A 23,580-nucleotide genomic window follows, 5' to 3' on the forward strand; every position below is an offset into this window, starting at 1 on the left:
GCCCACAAGAAAACGACGTAAATGCGTTTTTTCACCATTTTCACTGCATTTGGAATTGTTTTCCCGCTTACCAGTACATGGCATGGAATATTAAATACCATCACTATGAAGTGCATTATGTTACGCAAAAAAGCAAGCCATCACAGAGCTCGTTATGTGTAAAATTAAAAAAGTTATAGATTTTTGAAGGTGGGGAGGGAAAAATGGAAATGAAAAACAAAAAAGGGCCAGGTTGTTAAGGGGTTAATCCAGTGAATTCGAAATTTGACCATTTCAGCAGCTCGGGCGCCATTTCCCTATTCCTTCATTTCTGCTTTTCTTGTTTTAAAACACCTGCATTATCGTAGGAGAATATAGGTGAAATTAGTAATAACAATAGAACTTCTTTAAAGTACTGTATAAGGATATTAAATTAGTACTATGACTTACACTATAGTAGTGTATGAGGCAAATAGTACAAAGACTGGTACTGTAAGGTAACACTGATGCTTAAACTACTAAGACTGCTAACACAACGCTATATGATGCTGTCAATGCACATAGTATTAACAATGGAACTGTAAGGTAACACTGATGCTAATACTACTAAAACTGGTTGAGTAACAGAACACTATGATGCTGTGAATGCAAATACAGCTAACAAAGGCACTGTAATAACAATGGTACTAACACAACTAAAACTGCTCGTGTAACAGAAAACTGTATGATGCTGCCAATGAAAACACTACTAACAATGGTACTGTAAGGTATCACTGCTGCAAATAGTACTGTTAGTGTAATGGAACAATGTATGATGCTGTAAATGCAAATAATACTAACACTGCTCCTTTAAGGTAGTGCTGGATGATTCTGGTAAAGCAAATAGTACTATGTCTTGTCCTGCAAGGTATCGCTATATGATGCTGAAAATGGAAATAGTTCTAACACTGCTCCTTTAAGATATTGCTGACACTAGCCCTGCACTATAACAACCAATGAGTAGCAGCATGCAGTTCTTCAAAGTGCCCTATAAAGGGCAATTTTTTCAGATTTCCATCTGCCCCTAATTACAGCAGCCTCCCTACCTAGCTGCCATGAAAAGGTAGTACCTGCCTATGAAGATCAGTAGCCTCTCCCTAGCTTTGTCTCCTGTTTGTAAAGGCACCTGGGCATATGGTCTGGCCTCTTATACAAAAGGGTCACATGATCAATAAACACTAGGGACCAAGTGCCATGCATGTCAAAGCCATCATACTACCTCCACTATGTTTTACAGATATGCCATTCATTGGATTATATATTGTACCATGCCTATGCCAAACTTCTTTTTTTCCACCAATCTGTTTGAGGTTAATTTTGATTTCATCTATCCTAAGAATGTTCTTCTAGACTTGTGCTGAACTTTTTACATGTTTTAGAAGGCAAGTCCAATCTTTTTTTTCGAATCCAAGACTTTTTATTCTTGAGGATTATGAGTGGCTTGTATTTACTTTCAGTCTTCTCTTTATGGTAGATTTGGATATTGTTACACCTACATGGTAGTATTGTTTACAAGTGTTTTCTTTCACAGGATGTACCAAACTGTATATTTTTCCACTCCTAATATTGTAGAAATTTCTTGAATGGGTCTTTTTCACAGCTTAAAATCCACCTACATGGAGAGCCCCATAGATAGCATGTTTTCTTCACAGCAATGTCTTCCTAATGCAAGCAACAAACCTCAAATCAGACCTTTTATCGGCTAAATTGAGTATGATATAATGAAGGTATTGCCCACACCAATCATTCTTTGAGTGAATTGTCCAGTTACTCCTGAGTACTTTACCCTGATCCAATTTTAACCTGGATACCCTCAAATGAAAGATGAAAGTTTAGGTTTGATGGCCATATCCATTATATAACTTGAATATGTTTCAGTAAACAGGTAAAAAATAATTGTGTCCCTGTCCAAATATTTTAGGACCTAACTATATATTTTCACTCTGCATTACAATCCCTGCATAGCTAACAGGTAGATGCTTTTTAATGACATGGATGTAATTTGTACCGTGTAATTCTGTAAATCTAACTATCAATGATCTGTGATGTCATATGGGACATTATAACCAGAACTATGCAAGCCTACTTTTCTAGACCAGACTTTAGTCATTTCGTGTACAGACATACGAAGGATCACAAACCACATAATTACACAGGCTGTCTAAGCAAAATCACTGATTCTTTCCCAACAAGGAAAATTCTTCTGGCAGGCTGGTACAAAGGAGAAGAGTGAGAGGGACAAAACTATTAAAGAGCGAGAGAGAGAAATGAGTCCCCAAGGAGACACATTTACAATTGTACCATCTGTTCTGCAGTAATTGCTCAGGTTATTAGCATAACCGAGACAAACCATATGCTGTGCCGTGTAGCATTTTATTAGGCCCAACGTGCTCGCTGCCCCTAATCAGAGTTTCTTCTGTGTGCCACTATCTCTGAGGATACGGCATGAAGCCACCGAGCTCAGAGGTAGACCACTCAGAGCACTTCGCTAACATTCTGGATCTTTGTATCTTTAAAAAAGATGTTTGTTGGAGTAATGAGCAATTTAATGCCTGTAAAGACCGAGCTCAAAAGTGACTTGTAGGTTGTTGCTTGCAGGATGAATCATCTGTAATGCTCATTAGGTTGAAGGCATCTGAATAAAAATATCCAGCACTCTGAAATAGGTTTAATAGAAGTGACCCGCCATCCTTTCTATAAGCCACTGCAAGAACATTTCATTCACATTTGTTAAATACCCGTGTCAAATCAAATAGTAAGTTCACACCAGTTTTACAGCTTAGATTTTGCATTTATTAGTACAATATGATTTCTGACAGTGTTTTCACATATATATCATTAATATTTTCAGTTATGTTTCCACAAACAATACCCCTGCACTTGAGATAGGTATCCAGATGACCGTGCTCTGTACTGCAGCTGTCAATAGATGGCTGTCTCTGGCTTGGATAGGATGAGTTAATTTTCCTACTTCTTTGCCTATGTAGTATTTACGGTATACACTACAGGAAGGGTGGGGAAATTGTTTTATCCACAGTATGGTCTGGTCCAGTAGCAGAATGAGTCAGTTATCACTCATAGATTAATGGTAGGTGGGAGTGGAGTGTGGGGCGGCCGGATACAAACAACTGTGTTAGTTCTGCCTGACCTTATAAAAGCAGCAGCAGAGAATTATGAGATCTGAGTAGAGATGAGCGAGTATACTCGTCCGAGCTTGATGCTCGTTCGAGTATTAAGGTACTCGAAACGGCTCGTTGCTCGGACGAGTATTTCTCCTGCTCGAGATCGAGCATTTAATTAAAAAAACACAGTGAAGAACAATGAAGAATAGAATAAAAACATTGAACACAGTGACCACAGGATCATTTAAGTGAAAAACAGAGTGAAGAATAGATTACAGATGTGCGGCACATCTGCTTACTTGTCGGGAGATACGCGCGGAACAGTGCGAACAAAATAGCATGTGAAGAACACATTGAAGAACACGGTGAGCAGCACGGAGACATCGGGGAGCAGCAGAACGGAGACATCGGGGAGCAGCAGAACGGAGACATCGGGGAGCAGCAGAACGGAGACATCGGGGAGCAGCAGAACGGAGACATCGGGGAGCAGCAGAACGGAGACATCGGGGAGCAGCAGAACGGAGACATCGGGGAGCAGCAGAACGGAGACATAGGGGAGCAGCAGAACGGAGACATGGGGCGGCAGAACGGAGACATCGGGGAGCAGCAGAACGGAGACATAGGGGAGCAGCAGAACGGAGACATAGGGGAGCAGCAGAACGGAGACATAGGGGAGCAGCAGAACGGAGACATGGGGCGGCAGCACGGAGACATGGGGCGGCAGCAGAACGGAGACATCGGGGAGCAGCAGAACGGAGACATAGGGGAGCAGCAGAACGGAGACATGGGGCGGCAGCACGGAGACATGGGGCGGCAGCAGAACGGAGACATAGGGGAGCAGCAGAACGGAGACATAGGGGAGCAGCAGAACGGAGAAATAGGGGAGCAGCAGAACGGAGACATGGGGCGGCAGCACGGAGACATGGGGCGGCAGCACGGAGACATGGGGCGGCAGCAGAACGGAGACATAGGGGAGCAGCAGAACGGAGACATAGGGGAGCAGCAGAACGGAGACATAGGGGAGCAGCAGAACGGAGACATAGGGGAGCAGCAGAACGGAGACATAGGGGAGCAGCAGAACGGAGACATAGGGGAGCAGCAGAACGGAGACATAGGGGAGCAGCAGAACGGAGACATGGGGCGGCAGCACGGAGACATGGGGCGGCAGCAGAACGGAGACATAGGGGAGAAGCAGAACGGAGACATAGGGGAGCAGCAGAACGGAGACATGGGGCGGCAGAACGGAGACATGGGGCGGCAGCACGGAGACATGGGGCGGCAGCACGGAGACATGGGGCAGCAGCAGAACGGAGACATAGGGGAGCAGCAGAACGGAGACATGGGGCGGCAGAACGGAGACATGGGGCGGCAGCACGGAGACATGGGGCGGCAGCAGAACGGAGACTTAGGGGAGCAGCAGAACGGAGACATAGGGGAGCAGCAGAACGGAGACATAGGGGAGCAGCAGAACGGAGACATGGGGCGGCAGCACGGAGACATCAGGGAGCAGCAGAACGGAGACATAGGGGAGCAGCAGAACGGAGACATAGGGGAGCAGCAGAACGGAGACATGGGGCGGCAGAACGGAGACATGGGGCGGCAGCACGGAGACATGGGGCAGCACGGAGACATGGGGCAGCACGGAGACATGGGGCAGCAGGGAGACATCGGGCAGCACGGAGATATGGGGCAGCACGGAGAGATCGGGGAGACTTCAGTGAAAGAAGAGCAGCGGATCCCGGGACATCGTATCTCCCGACAAGTAAGCAGATGTGCCGAACATCTGCAATCTATTCTTCACTGTGTTTTTCACTTAAATGATCCTGTGGTCACTGTTTTTATTCTATTCTTCACTGTTCTTCACATCTGCTAACTTGTCGGGAGATAATATACGCGCGGAACAGTGAAGAATAGATTGCAGATGTTTGCATACATCTGCTAACTTATCAGAAGACATTCTTTTTCAATTAATTAACACATTTTATTCCCGAACCATGGTCCCTTTGAAAAATGCTCGAGTCTCCCATTGACTTCAATGGGGCTCGTTATTCGAGACGAGCACTCGAGCATCTGGAAAAGTTCATCTCGAATAACGAGCACTCGAGCATTTTAGTGCTCGCTCATCTCTAGATCTGAGCCATTATTGACTTCAATCCATTACACATAAACTCAGGGAGAAAGTGTGGCATACAGAAGGGGAGTAACTGAGACACAGTCACCCATCTGCAGGCATCTGTTACTTAGAAGACTGTCAGTGACTACAGTAACTGTGGTGGATATAGCGAGGAGGGAGGGGGCATATGCAATGTTTCCATGTGCTTTCTGCTTAGAATAAAACCTATCCTCCTCCCCAATCTAATTACAAGCTGTAAAATCCCAGTGAGTAGAGCTTCAATGGCTAATTTGACATCGAAACCAGACTTATTGGAACCCATGTCTTCCTAGAGATTTTCCTACTTCAAAGAATTTGAGGGATGTAACTTCATAAGGGATTTATAAGGTTATGGTGACTCCTAGGCAGATACCACTCTCCTCTGAAGACCTCAGGTAAAGAAATAAGCATAACTCTCAGTGGAAATATAGCATATGGGTCATATTTAGTCTTCAAATAAACAGGAGGTCCAGATGGATCCAATGGAGCTAAAACTGTTGCTCTATGATCTTCCATTTGAGGAGTTCTGATTCTTCCATGGTTGTAGAAGTCCAGTGATTGAACCCAGGTGGGAGAGATTTTCGCCCATCCTAAGGGCAGATGAACAATGCTGAACAAATTTCATATATGAAAAGTCGCCGTCCGTGTTCATTTCTATGCCAGGCCCTGATAAACAATGCGTAGGACCCCGCCGAAGCCTCTTGATGTATTCGGCTATGCCAGAGCAGCAGCGAGTCTATCATACGACGGCACACAATAAATAACCCCCCATCTCTATTCAGGTTTTAAATGTAATAAACAGAAGTAAATATGGGCCATTGTCTTAAGTGGCTTTGGAATCAGGGTTTTAGCCGGTCTTAGAATCATATTATGTATAAGAAAGGATCAAGTTTACTGGTGTCTTTGTATTTCTTCTGGTGTTGTCTTGGGAGCTAAAGTGTGTGTTGTTCACTAGCTCTATTCTGCCAGTGGGCAGCGGTGGAAAGTACAACAGACAGAGATGGTATCAAAACACTCACAAGGCATTAATTTAGAAGCATGCATTAAGAAAAAAAATTAATAATCTCCTCTCTCCTGCACTTTCCTGCATGTGATACCTCCCATGAGCCGCAGTCTCTATTTGAATACACTACCATTGAGTTGACTTTATTTTTATATCCCCTCAGAGCTGACTGTATACAGTATACACATTCATTTGTATTCATTATATATATGTCTCCACTATTGGGGTGCTTCTATACCCATCCATTATATAGCTGATTCTCTTAATAAGGAGCAGACTGTAAATACTCATCGACTATGTATATGATTGTACAGAAAATGTATATCCACAACAGAGATATCTGTACATCAGGAGACGTGGAAACAACTGTATAAACATATCCATTCTAGAACCACAAGGGTCTTAATTTTCTGAACACCATCCCTTTAGATAACAATGACTAGACTGCCATGAAGTTCCTTATTATTTTTTATTTTTTTTAATATTCATGTAAAACCTCCATTATGTGTGTTTGCAGCTTCACAGTTCTAGTAGCATGTGAGATCCATTGCTCTACTGTGGTAGAGCATAAACAAATGGCATCTTCTATGAAGCAGGAGTACATAGACATAGACTACACCTATGCACCACTAGACAATTTATAGTGAGTCTTTTTTCCAGTCTGCAGTAGTGAATGATAAGAGAGCCCTCTGCAGGGCATTGTGCTCCCTGGCTGCATGTGCTATGGAGGCTGCAGTGATTAGCGGCGCAGGTAGCTACTGTCAGCTGCTCCCCCGGCTGTCACTATCTTTAGATCCTAATTGTGTAATCAGGGCGCACAGCAGCGGGAGGGGCTGCTCTCTAATCTGTTATTCCGGCTTCTCAATAATCAGACTCCCCATTCTGCAGAGCTACCTCCCACCCTGTCAGTATCTCTGATTGGAGGAGAGGGCTTTACTTTGTACCTTTCAATTAGCCCCTTCATTTGGAAAGAGATGAATGATTAGTCAACCATGCAGGATGAGTATGTGTTGTATTAATTTCTCTGTAAGGAAGCGGCAGCGTCTCATGTTAGCATGCCAGGACATCTAATATTTGAGCTGTGCTGGTTTAATGGGCTAGGAAGCTTTATGTATGTATCAGTTGTAGCACACATACAGTGCATCTTCTTGTACTCAGATGTACTTACAATAAAAGCTTTCTGTCCTATTTTACCTATTATTCAGAATAACCTAATCTTTATTCTTCACAGCTTTACCCACTACCTGTGTCTTTGTGTTATGTCACTTGTCTTTGACTCATCATTTTTATTTCTCTAGCAGACACTTCTAAAACTTTGTTCTTCCGAAGTGAACATATAATAGGGTACCGTTTCCGAGACCATTAATGATGAGATGCTGCAAGGCACAAAACCAATTCACCCGTTTCTTCTGTCTTTTATCTCTACTCCTCCTTGTTTTGTCTGCATTGATGTCTACAACGTAAAGTCAAATTAACACCAGGGAGAAAAAGCCTACGATGTACACCAACACATCAAACATATCCATCTCTAGTGAGGCATTTTATACTTTCAGCGCCACGACTTCCCTAAGGCACAAGGAGCTTTTTTATACCACTTTTTAGGTACAGCTGTTCCTGCCTTAGGGGGAGAGGAGTAGTAAGGTGGCCGACTGCGCTGCTTCTTTTCTCCAAGTAGAATAGTATCCTTCAGTAGTTTACTTTCCAAAACCATCTCTATGTCTCTAAGGTCCCCTGCACAGAACATCAATGGAGTAGAACCTATTTTCTTAGATTCTATGAATATAAAAATGATATCAGGAGCAAACAGACCAAAGAATGGAAGTGTCAAGGAATCAATAGACTGTCATGAGTAACAACACCTTGCCTTATAAATGTTCTGTTTCATTTCATTTCCTCTACAGAGTCAAAGCTAAGAAAGGAATAAACTTGCTGAGTACCAGATCTCGGGATCTTCAGTGGGCTGTTAACTCAGAGCTTCTAACAGGTGGCAAACATTCCACTGCGACAGTAGATGTGACGAAGGTTCAGGGGCTTCTTCACAGGTATAGTATTAGAATAAGTGTCGTGCATTTATTTCTGGAAATCTCTGCAGATCCTGTAAAAGTCATTTTACTGCAAAACACACAGAAACAGAATCTATAACATACAGGAACTAAAATGGTTACATGGGGACAATACCAAAATCAATCTTACTACACAGACAGAGCACCAAATATATATAGCATGGAACCAATCTTGCTACATATCTATGTTACCAGAACCGAAATGCTGCACAGAAATAGAACTGGAACCAATGTTACTTCATAGAAACAAAACTGAAATCAAGGATACTACATAGATAATGTACAATAACCAAGATTACTACATAGAAATAGAACTATAAGAAGTTTCTTATATGTACTCGGGATAACAAACTAACACTTTCTCTAATTCACTGTTATTAACAAAAAAACAGCATTTCACAGATCTAAGTCCAACCTGTCTCTATCAGTCCTGCTGTACACAATTTCAGTTGCCCCAAGACACGACCTTGTAACTTCCGACTTTTGGGTTCGGCTGCCATCTTGGATTCATGTGTGACAGCTTGGAGCTGAGATTTCTGTGTCTTTCTCCTCTGAGCCTGTAGCCATGCCCCCTGGAGTACCTGAACAGAGCTCACACTGATACACAGGCACTCTCTCACTTTCTTCCAGCAAACACATCGTCAGCAGAGAGAAGCTGCAAACTAAAAGGAGATAAGTGATCTGAGGGAAAGGGGGAGACAGGCACATATCTGTGGATGTAGCAGAGCTAAAAGTGTAACAGTGTAAAAGTCTGTCAGCCTCTGTCTGTCATGCCTCTGTGTAATAGGCATCTGATGCATATCTCATCCGTCTCATCTCTCCTTCTATGTGTCAGCATGTTAGTACAATGTCGGAAGCCAGATGAAAGTGTATATCCACATGTACCCTGATAATCTAACCACATTGTCACCCCACAAAACTAGATGGATCATAATGTGTCTGCTTAGAGAGGCCCCGCCCACAGAATTTTGCACTAGTACCCTAGAGAGTGATAGGAGCTAAAACAGCAATAAATCTGAGTAAAATTGTAAAGTAAGGGGTTAAAATGATCTTTATTGTATTAATATCACTAGGGGATTGATATTTGAGAATTTTCTTTTGTAGGAAAACCCTTTTAATAAGGGTCATTTATCAAACTTTTTTTGTTTTCTTTTCTGAGCACAACTCTGCACTAACTCCAGTCCAGAGCAGGCACAGGCAAGAGGTTGCTTTAACAAAAGTCTCCAAACCAAGAGGCACATGCCTCATTTATCAACCATTAACCGTAGTAGTATGTCATGCATTGGCAGCTGGTGATTAGAGAGGGCTCATGGGCTGAGCCCTTTTCATAGCCGGTAATTGTTTGCTGCATATTAAGCTTCATGCAGCATTAAAAAGCCAGCAATGTGTGGGTGCCACCATGTTGGCTGAGATCGACATTCCCAGTGACATCATCGGAGACCAGCAAATTGTTCCTATGGCAGCCTCGGGTCATACAAATGCTCCTTATGCTCTTTTTTACACAATGTATTACAATGTGCGATTTGCACATTGTAATACATGAGGTCTAAAATACCCATATACTGCCATACTGTAGTATGGTAGTATGTGGTAGGATTAATTAAACAACCTAGTAACCCTAGGTTATCTGAAAAATAGTAAAAAAAAATAAATTAAAAAGCCCTAAAAATTCAAATCACCCCCTTTTCCTTATATATTAATAGTAAATATTACTGTTATAAACAGTTATCATATTATTATATTTATTGTATATATAATATATAATATGTTATATTATAAATAGTAAAAAATCTTAACAATCCCTGTGTCCCAAAATGTCTATCAAAATATAACAATGGTTATTCCTGGCGTTTAACCCTGTAATAAAAGATAGCGCCCAAAGTCGAAAATGCCACTAGTCTTTAAGGGGTTAAGATAAATCAGGCTAGCCCAAAACCTTAAAAAAAACTCTCAAAAACTAGACACACTTTTCATACTTAAGAAAAAAAAACATTGTCTATGCATCTCAAGGTGCAATTTAAAACTGCATCAGTTTTAGGAGCTGTTTTGTTTTTATTTAACAGTTGAAATCTATAAATGGGTGAATTAGATTTTTTTTCGGTGAAACCTGTTAAAATAAGACACTGTCCCTAAAACCATCTCAGAACTGATTGTGATGCAGTTTTAACAGCAATGTGTGACTACACCCTTAAACTACATAAAATACAGGGCCTTCTTTATATGCACATATTTGTATACTCACATTTAGGGACTCCAATATACACTGACATTTGTATACATACTTGTACACATTTATGTCCTCATGCACACATATTTACGTACACTCATATATACCGTATATACACACATACAGTATATATGCTTCTTATGCACACCCATGGTATGTATAATCAGAATGAGTTGGCTATATACTCGATGGCCACACATTAAACACATACTAATTACTATATCACTGCACTCTAGTTCTCTTTAGAAAAATGCAAGAATGAAGTGTTTTGGAGGGGGCGTTAACAGAGTGCGCATTAACAAAACCCCCTGCTACACTGCCCAGCTCCTTCTCTCAACCTCCCCCTTCAACTACCTGGACAAGCTGGACAATAAAAAGCAAATTATGGGTGGCATGTGTGGATATTACACATATTTGTGTGTCTTAGTCTTATTGTCTTACACAACATAGCATTTAGTTCTGGTAGGTAAATAAATTGATTTCCTTAAATATGGCAGATGAAAAAAATGTTTTGTTCATCCAAATGAACACTAATGGAGGCCCCATGGAACTTGCTGTATTAATGGGATCTTATAGGCACTGTGGGGTGCTTGTTTTTTCTTCTATAAGGAGATTCTGTTCATTGATTTTTATGCTCTTATAATAGAGCACAATAGTAATATTCCTGCCAATGATGTTATAGTTTTTGGTATGAACACACAGTCCGTTAATATTAGAGTTTGCCACTATATTTCAAGTTTTCAAGGATATTAGGTAACTTACCAAAATACATCTACTAAAAGTTCTCCGCTGCTTTCTTGATGCTGTCTTAATGTAAGACCCACTCCTGGTTCAGAAATGTCTTTTATTTGTCCTGTCCATAAAATGGCAAAAGATAGAGAATCATTAGTATTCACAGACATTTCTGAACCACTTTATATTTCAAGAACCCCTTACACACATCACAACCACTTAAAATGACAGGTAGCCACACATAAGCAGTAGGTTGGGGGAGTGCCGGTGCCGTCCACTTGGTTGTAGCGGTTATAATGTACCCATTATGACTGCTGACCTACAGCTTCCCTTGTGTCTACAGAGGAAAGCTCATGAAAGGGAAAGTTGATTGGCACATTCTTAGTATTTCCTGCAGAGATCTCCTTATTTATCATGGGATAGGCTAGTATTGGTTGAGGAGATAAGCATATCTAGTGTATATACATCACCCCCACATCTACAAGCAGCATTTGGTGGATGGGCACCTCCTTTTGTAATAAGTTAGTTGGTGGAAGCAAACATTTCTCGCAAGTTTTAGATTCTATCTGCACGATCAACACCATCTATAACTAATGAGCACTTAAAGGGAAACAATTTTCACAGCATTTGCCTTTAACTATAATATCCTGTACAACCTTAACATTTAAAACTGAAGGTCGTCTCAGGCAAACACCATCTTTTAGCTTCCTCTCTGCTCAGCCTTGTCAGATGCTATACATTTGAGGGTCACTATCGGTATAGCCAAAAGAACTAGAATAAAATATATATTGTTCTTTAATGCTGTGTGCTGACATGGTAATGAGAATCTGAAGGTCCTATTCCTGCATCTGTTTTTGTGCCTACCATAGAAGTAGACCGTTCTTTCTGTTCTTATGAAAAAGAGTTCTATCTTTTTAAGAAATTTAAAAGCATATTTTAAGTACATGTCTAAGAGGAAAATCATAATTGCATTGAAGTGTAAACCCCCTGCAGGGAAGTGGTCTCTTGCAGCTCTCTTCTTTCCATTAATATTTCATCAAGTTGTTTTCCTAAAAGGTGATTGTGATCACTTTAAATTCATCGTCTGTCTCTAACCTTTTGAAGGCCGATTTCAATCTGCATTGGAAATGGTACACAAGAGCCTGGGTTTTTAGCAGACTGTGCTTGTTTCCAGAAGATGGCAATATGTAATATATACACATGCCACACTGTATCTATGAAAATCTGCAATGTCATTCCAAAAAGAACCAGAAGAAATCTCTGCACCAGGTTTACAGCTATGAATAACATATCTGCTTAAGGGGATAGAGAACCGTCTAGAATTAATTGCTGCCATAATGAAAGGTCAACTTTCTTCCTTGCAGACATTACACCTTATATTTCTGTAACATATACTTTTATGTTCTTTTTCTTAGGCTAGTGAGTTAAAATTTAGCAACTTACTCAATAGAACAGTTGCCTTACGGCAAGCATTTGAGTTGCGTTATCAATACCAACCAAGGTCAATGTCTTCAAGGAGTTTGCGTGTTCTCAGTGTTTTTCAATGCATTTTGTGTTTTTCTAGTTTCTCTCTAAGTTAGCTTAGCTTTATGTTTCCTCAAACCCTAGTGAAACAAACCGATTCCTAATTCTTTATTACTACTTTATGCCCAATTTGTGGAAATTGGATAGTGAGATCCATTGAGGAGAAGTAGGACTTATAGGAATGCTCAGTAAAGCAGTGGAGAACACCGGGGCTGTACATAAGTACCAGCAAATAATGAAAATTAATAAAGACTAAATAACTGTTACAATTATGGCAGTTGTGATACATAGATGGAAGTCTAGAACCAACAACAGAGACTTTCCTGACAAAGATGCCAAAGAATTCCCCTGCAAAGTATGTAGTGAGCAATTTTCCCTATGCACTAATACACAGTTTTTGATTTCTCCTGTCAACCTCTCTTTTTAGGCTACCCTTGTACCCTTGGTATGTCTGTGTTTTTTCCTTCAATGAGAAAATTAGGCTTTAAAAGAATGTGAGAAAAATATATTAAATTTAATTATGTTAAGTATTTAATTATTCCAACTGCTTCCAACTGCTCCAACTTAAAGTGAGTGGATAGGAGCACAGAATACCATTACAGTTTAGATGTAGGACAATTCACAGTGGAGCAAGGCCATCAGGCCAAAGTTTAGCCTATTACAGTTGATTAAAATTAATTCTACTCCTTTATAGATCATATTTCCACCTACATGCAAAGTCATATATATCTAGAAAAACACCCTATAATGTGACCACAACAAAACTACATAGTTATTATTATATTATTGAGAGCATTGTGTGGAATTGATTGTTTGCCACCCTAGCATTGTATTTAAAGACAGACTAAAATCTTACCGTTGTCCACTAGCCCTTCCCTAGCTACTTTCATGGTTGTACTATCCTTATGATTAATATTTATTATACAGTAGCTGTTGATTAAAATTGATCTAACAATCTCTAAGCAGTAGATTATTCCTAAAGATATTGTACAATGTTATCTTTTCGAAACTCACTACCAAACATTTCCTCTTTCTGGGTTTTATGTGGAGCAATGAGATTTTTGCACTCCATGGAAATCTTAGTTGTAAGTTACCTTTAATATTAATATGGAACTGTTGTGATAGCCATATGGATATTGTGTGTTGATCGAAGAGGCTGTGCTGGGATCACGACTGGCTGATACCTCTATAACTGTCATGCTGTAATATTGTACAATAGACACAGTTTCATGTAATTCCTCCTCAGCAGGCATTCTGCCTGAAACTCTCACCTGTTAGGTGGAATAAATTGTAGAAACGTTTCCCTGACCCTGAGTTCTCAGTTTCAGGAAATTCCATTTGAAAGAATAAAGGTCAGGGAATTATTATTGTAAAACAAAACCCAAAGCCTTATGCATATGTACTACATGATTGTGTGAAAAACCATTCATAAAATTGGATCTCAACAATATGAATCCATTCAATGTTCAAGTGTATGAGCCATTGGAAGTAAATATTGGGCTTTGATTTAGATTTGTACATTGGCTCCTTCTTGTGCACCAGTATAGGCAAGGGGCCCAGGAATCTGAGATATAATTGTTTGGTGGGACCTTCCCATTACACTGACTATGTGAAAGTATGACATGATAGTCTCCTTGCCTAACTAACTAAAAACTTACCCTGGTCACAGTTCTATCATGGTCTATGGCACAATTCTGCAATACTTTGATACATATCAATCCACTACCCTCTGTAACAAGCCATTTACAGTGGCCATTGGACTTGTATGGAGAGATTGTAGTTTGTCCAATGGCTCATATAGGGCGGCACGGTGGCTGAGTAGGTATCACTTCTGCCTTGCAGCGCTAGGGTCCTGGGTTCGAATCCCACCCAGGTCAACATCTGCAAAGAGTTTGTATGTTCTCTCCGTGTTTGCGTGGGTTTCTTTCCACACTCCAAAAACATACTGTTGTTTAGATTGTGAGCCCTATGGGGACAGGGACCAATGTGACATGCGTTGCGCATGATATATCCAATTTATACTATGGCCCACATTCATTAAAGTGCTTGCTCATGTATTTATAAATGCACATGCTGCACTATGCACTATGCCCAATATGCCACAAAATTCTGCATTTAAAGTGGCATTCCGGGTCATAGTCAGATGCTCTATGTTGCACGTTCTATGTTAAAGGTGCACAAAAAAAAGTTGGTGCATACTTCCCAAATAGTACAGCACCTAATTAATTAATATACTGCACTCTGCACACTCCACAGGCAAACCGCACACAGTGCAGTTTGCACTGTTTTTGATAAAGGTGACCATATATGTCATAAATACCTCAGATGAGACAACTCCTAAACATGGTGCAAGGCATCTATAGTATGACTGTAATTTTGTACATATTACAACCAAGTTCGGGCACATGTGAATCAGTAATTTACTCCATTATCATTAACTGAACTTCTTCACTTCATTGCGAACCTGTTTAAGCCCTGTACGACCATGCCATTTTTTGCCCCTTCATCATATGAGTACAATGTGAAAGTGGATAATCTTTTATTATCTGTTTCTCATTTTTGTTTAAAGCAGATGTTTCAGGCCCACTCTGCTATTATGGAACATCAAAAGACGTAATGGGGAGGTATACTGAGCTAAGTGGTGTGAAGTTTTTATGCGGGTTTATGCGGAAGAGCACTTTGAGGGGGTTCAACCCTCGCTTGTGCATGGTGCGCCACCGCTTGATATAAATGATCTCACTCTTGCTGCACTTGAAATAACTAGTGTCTCTTTAAATATATCCAGCTGTCTGGCCCAGGAATTGTGACTATTTCATGCTTGTATGCTAGAAAACTGGGGTTAAAAGCTTTGATTATCCTTCTTTTGGGTGGGTAATAAAGGTAGGTCTCTCAGGATTCCTGTAGATTTCTGTCAGAATTTAAAGAACTTATTACTGAAAGGCCTAAAAAAATGTATTTAATTTTATATTTGTTTAACTTTAGAACCGAGGAAATAATTAACCCTATAATGCAGCTGGACTTTGAGATGGAGAATTTCACAAGTCAGTCTGTAAAAAGGCGTATTATGTGGCATTTAGATTATCAAGGTCAAAAGCCTCCATCTGAAATGGAGAAGGCAGTGACAGAGCTAACAGTGATCCAGAAGGATATACGAGCTATAGTTCCCCTGGCAATGGTAAGATATATTTTTCACACTTTATTTTCTAAAGAGTGTTTGTCTGTTAAAACATGCCTTGTAGACCATTGATGTTGAACCTTTCAAAGACTGAGTGCCCAAATTACAATAAAAACCCATTTATTTATCACAACATGGTCTTCGCTCTCTGAGGACACCAATGCAGTAGAAAGGAGGAGAATCACATGACCTGGAACAGCCGCTACAATGAAAATGCAACTCTGTTGAGTCTTGTCTGGGAACTCAGCATGTTTTAAATATCTACCATGAGTTCGCCAACAGTGTTCTACTGCCATAGGTTCGCCACCACTGTTCTACTGCCATAGGTTCGCCACCACTGTTGTACTGCCATAGGTCCGCCACCACTGTTCTACTGCCATAGGTCCGCAACCACTGTTCTACTGCCAAAAGTTTGCCTCCATTGCTCTACACAGTTAAAAGCATATGGAAGGCATTTGAAACATGTATGGTACCTCGTTTTACCCTATAGCATCTTACTTTAAAATTGTTCCAGCTATATGTGCTATCATGTCATAAAATGCCTGACCTAGCAATGTTAATCACTTCCTAGACATATTTCAGTTTATTCATTTTCAATATATTTTCTTGTTATTTTATACATTTGTGCATGGATTTCCACATTTTTACAGCTGTCTATTTTATGTTTTCAGGACACGGAGATAATTAACACAGCTATACTTACTGGCCGGACAGTGGCTATCCCAGTAAAAGTTCTAGCTATTGAAGTATCAGGACTTATCACTGACATTACCTCTTTTACAGAATGTAAATCAAGGAATGAGGACATCATCAAGGTAATGATGGCTAAACGTGAAGCAAATATTGATTTTAGTGTCCATGACTTGTATCTTGTTGGAAGCTACAGTTTCTGATATTTTGTCTTTTTAATCGGATCCAAAAATTGGTCCCATATAACAAACCAGATGTTGCAGGAAATTCCCTAGGATTCATTCATGTGATGGCTCAACATCCATAAAACAGTGGTGTTTCTTCTGCACAATCCAGTCTGGCAAAATTGTTTCACAGGGCCTATAACAAATAAAAAATACCAACACAACTTTTGTTGATGCATTGCTGCTTAGATGCTTAACAAATTAAAGGGATATTTCAGTTCACCTAAGCAAGCAATTCTCGTGGTGAGCTCTGTCCCTGTGTGAGTGACAGGGTCATTAAACTAGCATCACAAAGATAACAAAAAACTATAATGCCCATGTCATTGTTTCTAAATTATACAGATTGTAGTTTCTACATAAACTCGATTCCCCTACTAAAATGTAAAAAAAATGTATTTTTTCTTTCAGCTTTCAAGCCTAACATTTTGCTTAAATTGAAAAGTCAGACAAAAAAATTAAATAAGAATCCTGCATCCCCCCCCCCCAAAAAAAAAACAGCAAGTATCCCCTCCCTAGCCCAAAAAATCTTATCAATGAGTGCTAGCTATCTCTGTATGGACAGTCATTTAGTCATTGGGTGGGGAGGAGGGTGGGGTGGCATATGAGTGATTTGCAGCCATCTCTGCATGGAATTGTCATCTAGTCATTGGAGCAGAGCTATCTCTGTATGGACTGTCACTTAGTCATGGGGAGAAGCCTATATGTCAGTGATGGCGAACCTTTTAGAGACCGAGTGCCCAAACAATAACCAAGACCCACTTATTTATCACAAAGTGCGAACGCAGAAATTTAATTTGTGATTTATACGCCCTTCTCTGTCACAGCTTTCATTCATATCAGCACCCTGAGGACACCAATTAAGCAGAAGCTAGAAGAAATTTGGATGATCATTGTAGCTTCCTTCCAGGATACATAAACAGGAAGAATTGTCAGGGCCGGAGCAGGAGCTACAATGCTAATGCAGATCTGTAGTCCTGTCACTTTAAAATAGCTCTGTGCACAGCAAGTCCTAGGCTGTTTGTGTTTGTAGGAAGTTACCTGGAGTCCTCTCAGGTGATGGCCTGGGTGCCCATAGAAAGGGCTCTGAGTGCCACCTCTGGCACCCGTGCCATAGGTTCGCCACCACTGCTATATGTGATGGACAGCTCTCCAGGTTAAGCCGTGTTAACAGAGATGACTAGATGACTGTTTCTAAGCATAGAAATATTTCAGTGTATTTCAAATCTCCATTCTTTTGGGTGCTTTTTGCTACACTGGCCGCACAGTAAATGCTGAAGCTTTCCTTCCAATTATGCTCTCACGACTGTTAGCACATCACTGCCGGGCCAAGGACACACTATAATTTCAGAGCCTCAACATTTTCTTTTCTGCAGTCCTAATCACACTGTCAAGTCTTTCTAATCTCTGGGTTGCTGACCTACATAGATTTCTTCTGGTCCGTTAGCTAGATAAGAGTTACTATGACTGTCATTGATCATTTCTCATAAACTATGTCAAAAACCAACCAATTTCTATACATAGCCCTCAATAGATAATAGAATATAATAAATATTATTAATTGGACTGTGTATAAGCATATTGCTTACTGTAAGTGAATCGAAAATGTCCAGGGGTGTTAAGAAATTTTTTTGTAAAAGTTACACTTCTGCCTGTAAATGCATGTGATCAGGGTCATCTGGGCTTGTTAACTCTTCCTGCTGCGGAAATATTTAATGTTTGGGAATGATGGCCCAAGTGAATCGGTTTGGATCCCTGGCCTGACCCCATACTTCTTTAGAAGTTCGAGACATTGATCAGCTTAATTCCCCTGCCGTTAAGGCCTGTGATCGCTACCAGAAGAGGTGCGTTAAGTCTTGAAATGCCACTGCCAAAGTCACACTTAAACTGCTGTGTCCGTGCATGTGGAACTTGCAGGGCACCCCCATTTTGGGGTGGATCAACGCAGCGGGTATTTATAGTGGCGGTTCAGATTTTTAACATTTGGGTTTGGCTGAACTCAAATGTTACCTGGTCTGTTCATCATTAATAATGATTTGTAAGTTATTTCACTTTGAAAGTGTAATATAAGAAAGTTGCAGTACTCTTAATTCAGCAATAGTGGCATATCTTATGGTCAATGATTTCATAACAGAGCACAGCATAAGAATTATTGTTTGCTATACAAAAACATTCTTGTGATAGACTAATTCAATTAGGTGCCACGATAAAATCACTGCCTTACTTGATTGCACTAAAACCCATCCACTTTTAATGCAGAATGCAGACCTAAAAAAATAAAGCCAACACTGTGAGAACTTTATAAGCTTTCCTGTAGATCTTTTTTTTTAAGATTAACTTTTGTACCCTGCTGTTACACCTGTTTTTGCCTAGCTACAGTGCCCAGCTCCACCCAGAATTACCTTTTTTACACAATGAATGACCTTGCCCTAAAAAAGTTTAGAAAGAAGAAAACAGAATAGATCAGCTGGATAAAAAAAAAATTCATGAAATCTGGAAAATCCCTTGAAAGCTAGCCAGACAAATAAGATAGTTGTTGGCCAAATGCTTGGTCGGCCAACAGCAATCTCACCCAATCCTCATAGAAACTCAGATTTTTTTTGCCCTGAGTTTGGTCAGGGGGTCAGAAAATACCACCAGATAGCTCTGTGGCTTACTTCCATCATAAAAAAGGATGTTGCAGTTAAAAACCAACTGAGTGATCCTCATCTCCTCAGACTTCAGACGGCAAAAGGCGTCTATTACATGGTTGTTATGCATGCTATAATCCTCGGGCTCATCTTACAAACATTTAATATGTCCAACTTAAAGGGAACCTGTCTCATCATTTTTACAAATACTGCTAGTGACATGTTCCCATAGAGCCCTATTAACTAACTGACACCCTTCTTTTAGCTGAAATTGGATTCCCTTACATCCGCATAAATCAACTTAATCTTATGTTACCTGGCATCCAATGGGGTATGTCTTACTCAAGTGGCCCCTCCCATTTACTCCTCCCCATGACCCATGCCTCTTCTTAGCAGTCAGCACTTAATGACATCTGACCAGGGTGATGGCTTCAAAGGTCCTTTACCCAGTTACATTTGTAATGTTTACCCCATGTATGTATCTGATCACATGAAATCACAGTGTTCTTTCATGGACATCTATTCCTTCTCATGCCTCAATGGAGGCATTCTGTGATTTTATGTGATCAGATACATACATTGGGTAGATGTTTCAAATGTAACAGGACCTTAGATAAAATCCCCCTAGTCACATGACATGAAGTGCCCAATGTAGCATGTCCTCCCAATGTCCTAGCATTGAGACCTGTCAATGAAAAAAAGGCGGCGTGGCAGTGCATGTAAAACTTACTACTCAGGGGTCACTTAGTGCGATGGACCATGGAAAGGAACCATTTAGGGATATGGGTCATAGTTTTTAATGAAATATTTGTTTTGGGTGGGTTAATTTAAATGTCAGGTACTCTTTAAGGTGTGTTCTTGCTAGGAACATTTGTTGTGGGTGATTGATACATTTTTGATTCAAGTAAAGCACAAAACAACATGTTCTTTCTAATGAATACATTTCACAATTGTGCTCGCACAATTTTTATGGACCATTCACTTTCATTGAGCAGAATTACGACTTTTAGACTTTAGTATGACTAAAACTTGAAGAGCATAGGTAAATCTGCCTCATTGATTTCTGTCTTGTTATCAGAACAGATAAAGCCAGAGCTTCTATTTTATTGGATGGCAGCAACCTGTTAATGCAATGTAGTCTACAGACTTCATTACAATGCATGATGATGATCAATTCAAAAGACCAGCCATGGTTTCTTGTCTATGTCATTTTTAATAGATATGAGGTCACACAGCAGATTAGCTGCAGTGATCTGTAATTGGCACAGTATCAGCTAAGTGTCTCATCTTCAGGCAAACGCTTGTACCTGCCTGCTTCTGCACTGGAATTGCTTCCATTTGGGTACTATTAGAACATGTCCTTAATGATGATGGGTATCCATGGATACCTGGAACTTTCCCAGTGCTGAGCTATGACTGCTCTATACGCAGGGTTAAATCACGAGGTTGAACTTAAAATACTTTGCTTCCACTTGTTTAACTAAGCTGTCAATTCATCACTGAGATTAGCAAGGTCTCCTTTAAGGTCAAACTAATGCATCAGGCTTAGCTCACTGTGCGCATTTCAATTGAAAGTACTGAGTACAAATATCTGCTGGATAAAAGAATGTATTCAAACCTGCACATTGCTTCTTAGTTGACTTCTGGCTATGGTTAACATTGCCTTCATTCACATTTTCACAATTTTACACTATATCCCTAAAAAATATTTTCCTTTTTCATTTTAATATGTTTCTTTTTATTGTATTTCCTTTTTAAAGTCTATATAAAAAGAATACAAAGTGTAAATAACAAAGAAACCGTAAAAAGCATTAGCTTTGTATAATCATAAATGCTAGGAATGCTTATGCCATGGTATGGGTATATACAGAATAGTAAAGACAATAATATTGTATATTGTCAATAAATTAAATCCCCTAAATAGTTTTAACAGGGAATCTGACAGCATGTCTATCTCTACTTCTCTGAAGGATGCACTGATATGCATGCATCCAGAGTTTTGTGGGCTCCCCTGCCCTGTGGTGGGTGGGTGCCCAAGGCTCATGTTAACCAAGGTGCAGCATTTGGTGAGATCCAATTACTACCTTATGCTGCCTTCTGATATGACTGCATACACCTGTAAAGACAAAGGGGGAATTATCAAGGCTTGTACTGGCCAACAAGCCTTGAAATAGTATTGATTACTAGTGTACAGCCAGAAATTGCAACTTTCACCACACTTACACCATCTCTAAGCCAAGTAAAGAGGGGCGTGGAGTGGGTCATGAGTAGGAGCGCAGCGTGCCAGCCCTGGGTGGAGATATTCTGTGCCCCAGCATCAGCTATAGTCTGCTACAGTTCCTTCAAGAGGTCTTACATATACAGTAATTATTCTGCCATGGGTTTATGCACTGGATATACTAAATTGACACACCTTTTAAGTGTATCCGGTATAACCTACAGGGCAGGGTTAACATCAAGCACTGGTACACGATGCGCCAGTGCTTGATCCATTACCCCAATATGTTATTGGATCATTTCAAAGTAAAAAACATTCAAACCTCATAAATCTTCCAAATGACATGAAGCAATGGAATTAAATTACTTACAAAATCTCCATTTCAGAAGGAATTAAAGCATTGACTCATTTACATACCTTTGAACAAATCTAACACTGACCAATTTACTATTTTAGATAGTTGAAGATACTATTAAATGATGACTGTATGCACTTTTTAATAAGCAACACAACAAGATAAAATGTATGACCAAACTTTATTTAAAATTACACAATAGAAGTTAAAAACATTTAAAAGGCACTCATGTGCACAATACAAATAACCTACAGCTCCCACAGGATAAGTGCAGCATGCACAGGTAGACAGTGTGAGTTAGGCTTGGGAAACTAAACAAATTAATCACATTAACAAAAGTACACCTAATAAATGATACATGTATTGCATAGTCCCAGCATGAAAGGAATCAATGAAACATAATTACCCCACACATGTATGCACAGACTTCCTCAGGGGTAAATAGTTAATGGCAAAAGGACATATATATATATATATATATATACAGCAAGTGCCTTCTATCATGTAATTTTGAATAGTTTGGTCATACATCCTATCTCGTTGCGTTGCTTATGGTGTTACTTTAGGATGGTATTGTTTCTTGCGCTTTTCAGTGACATGGGCAAGTGTGGCATATGGATTCCAAAATATGTTATCTTATAAAAAAAATCGATCTGCCAACCAGGCTACAGATATAAATCTGTCATTTGGCATTTTTTAACTTATGGCATTGACCTCCAGAACAGGTTAACCATTATAATAAAAAGGCTTTCAGAAAACAGCCAAGATGAATAATGTATACACAGCTTTTGCTAGTTAGGCAAGATAATTTAATTTGGGGTTTATAATTCAAGAATATGGATTGTGAGCCAAAAATATGCATCTTTTTTTCATGGCATTTTGATGCCATCTCTGAGTTCTATGAAACTCACTTGAGAGGGCACATCTGGGAAATCTTATAATGTAAACCCCTTCGTATTGTTGGGTTTTGTGATTTCAGGTACACATATTGTTAAATGAAGCATATATTCAGGCAATGGATAACCTTGTCCTGGTCAACTGTTATTGAATAGCAGAAAGGCAACAGCTGCTCTAACAATCTCACATAGAACGAGACTGCCAAAAGCTAATGCTTTAAAATGTGTTGGCATTGGTAGCCTCACACAAACTTGATATTACCATGCAGAATGCCTAGTCAGCATAAGTGGTGGAAAAAAGGACAGACAGGCACCATTTCATGTCGGAAACTTATTTTCTTTACTCAAACCGTGATAAAATCATTAAAACAGCATATCATAAGCACGGAATACTCCCTTTCGTATTCGTATATGGATTTAAATTAAAGAAGATTTGGGTAGTATGAATAAATCTGCTTAAAAAGTATTAAATGAATTAAGCTTAAAACCTATATTTTCATTGTAGTTTTTCAGAAACTCATGGGGAACTTTTTTGCTTTACTATAAAAAAAAGT

General features: G+C 39.9%; 1 protein-coding gene across 1 annotated transcript in view; it reads left to right on the forward strand.

The window, feature by feature from the left end:
• Positions 1–23,580, forward strand: part of TMEM132E (transmembrane protein 132E) — a 304,419-nt gene that overhangs the window by 251,765 nt on the left and 29,074 nt on the right. Inside the window, exons 4-6 of the mRNA XM_072136232.1 lie at positions 8,197–8,337; positions 15,824–16,016; positions 16,688–16,831. Coding sequence (XP_071992333.1) covers positions 8,197–8,337; positions 15,824–16,016; positions 16,688–16,831 — 478 coding nt within the window. The remainder of the gene's footprint in view (positions 1–8,196; positions 8,338–15,823; positions 16,017–16,687; positions 16,832–23,580) is intronic.

This window comes from Engystomops pustulosus, chromosome 2 (genome assembly GCF_040894005.1).
Source record: "Engystomops pustulosus chromosome 2, aEngPut4.maternal, whole genome shotgun sequence".
NCBI classification, from domain to species: domain Eukaryota; kingdom Metazoa; phylum Chordata; class Amphibia; order Anura; family Leptodactylidae; genus Engystomops; species Engystomops pustulosus.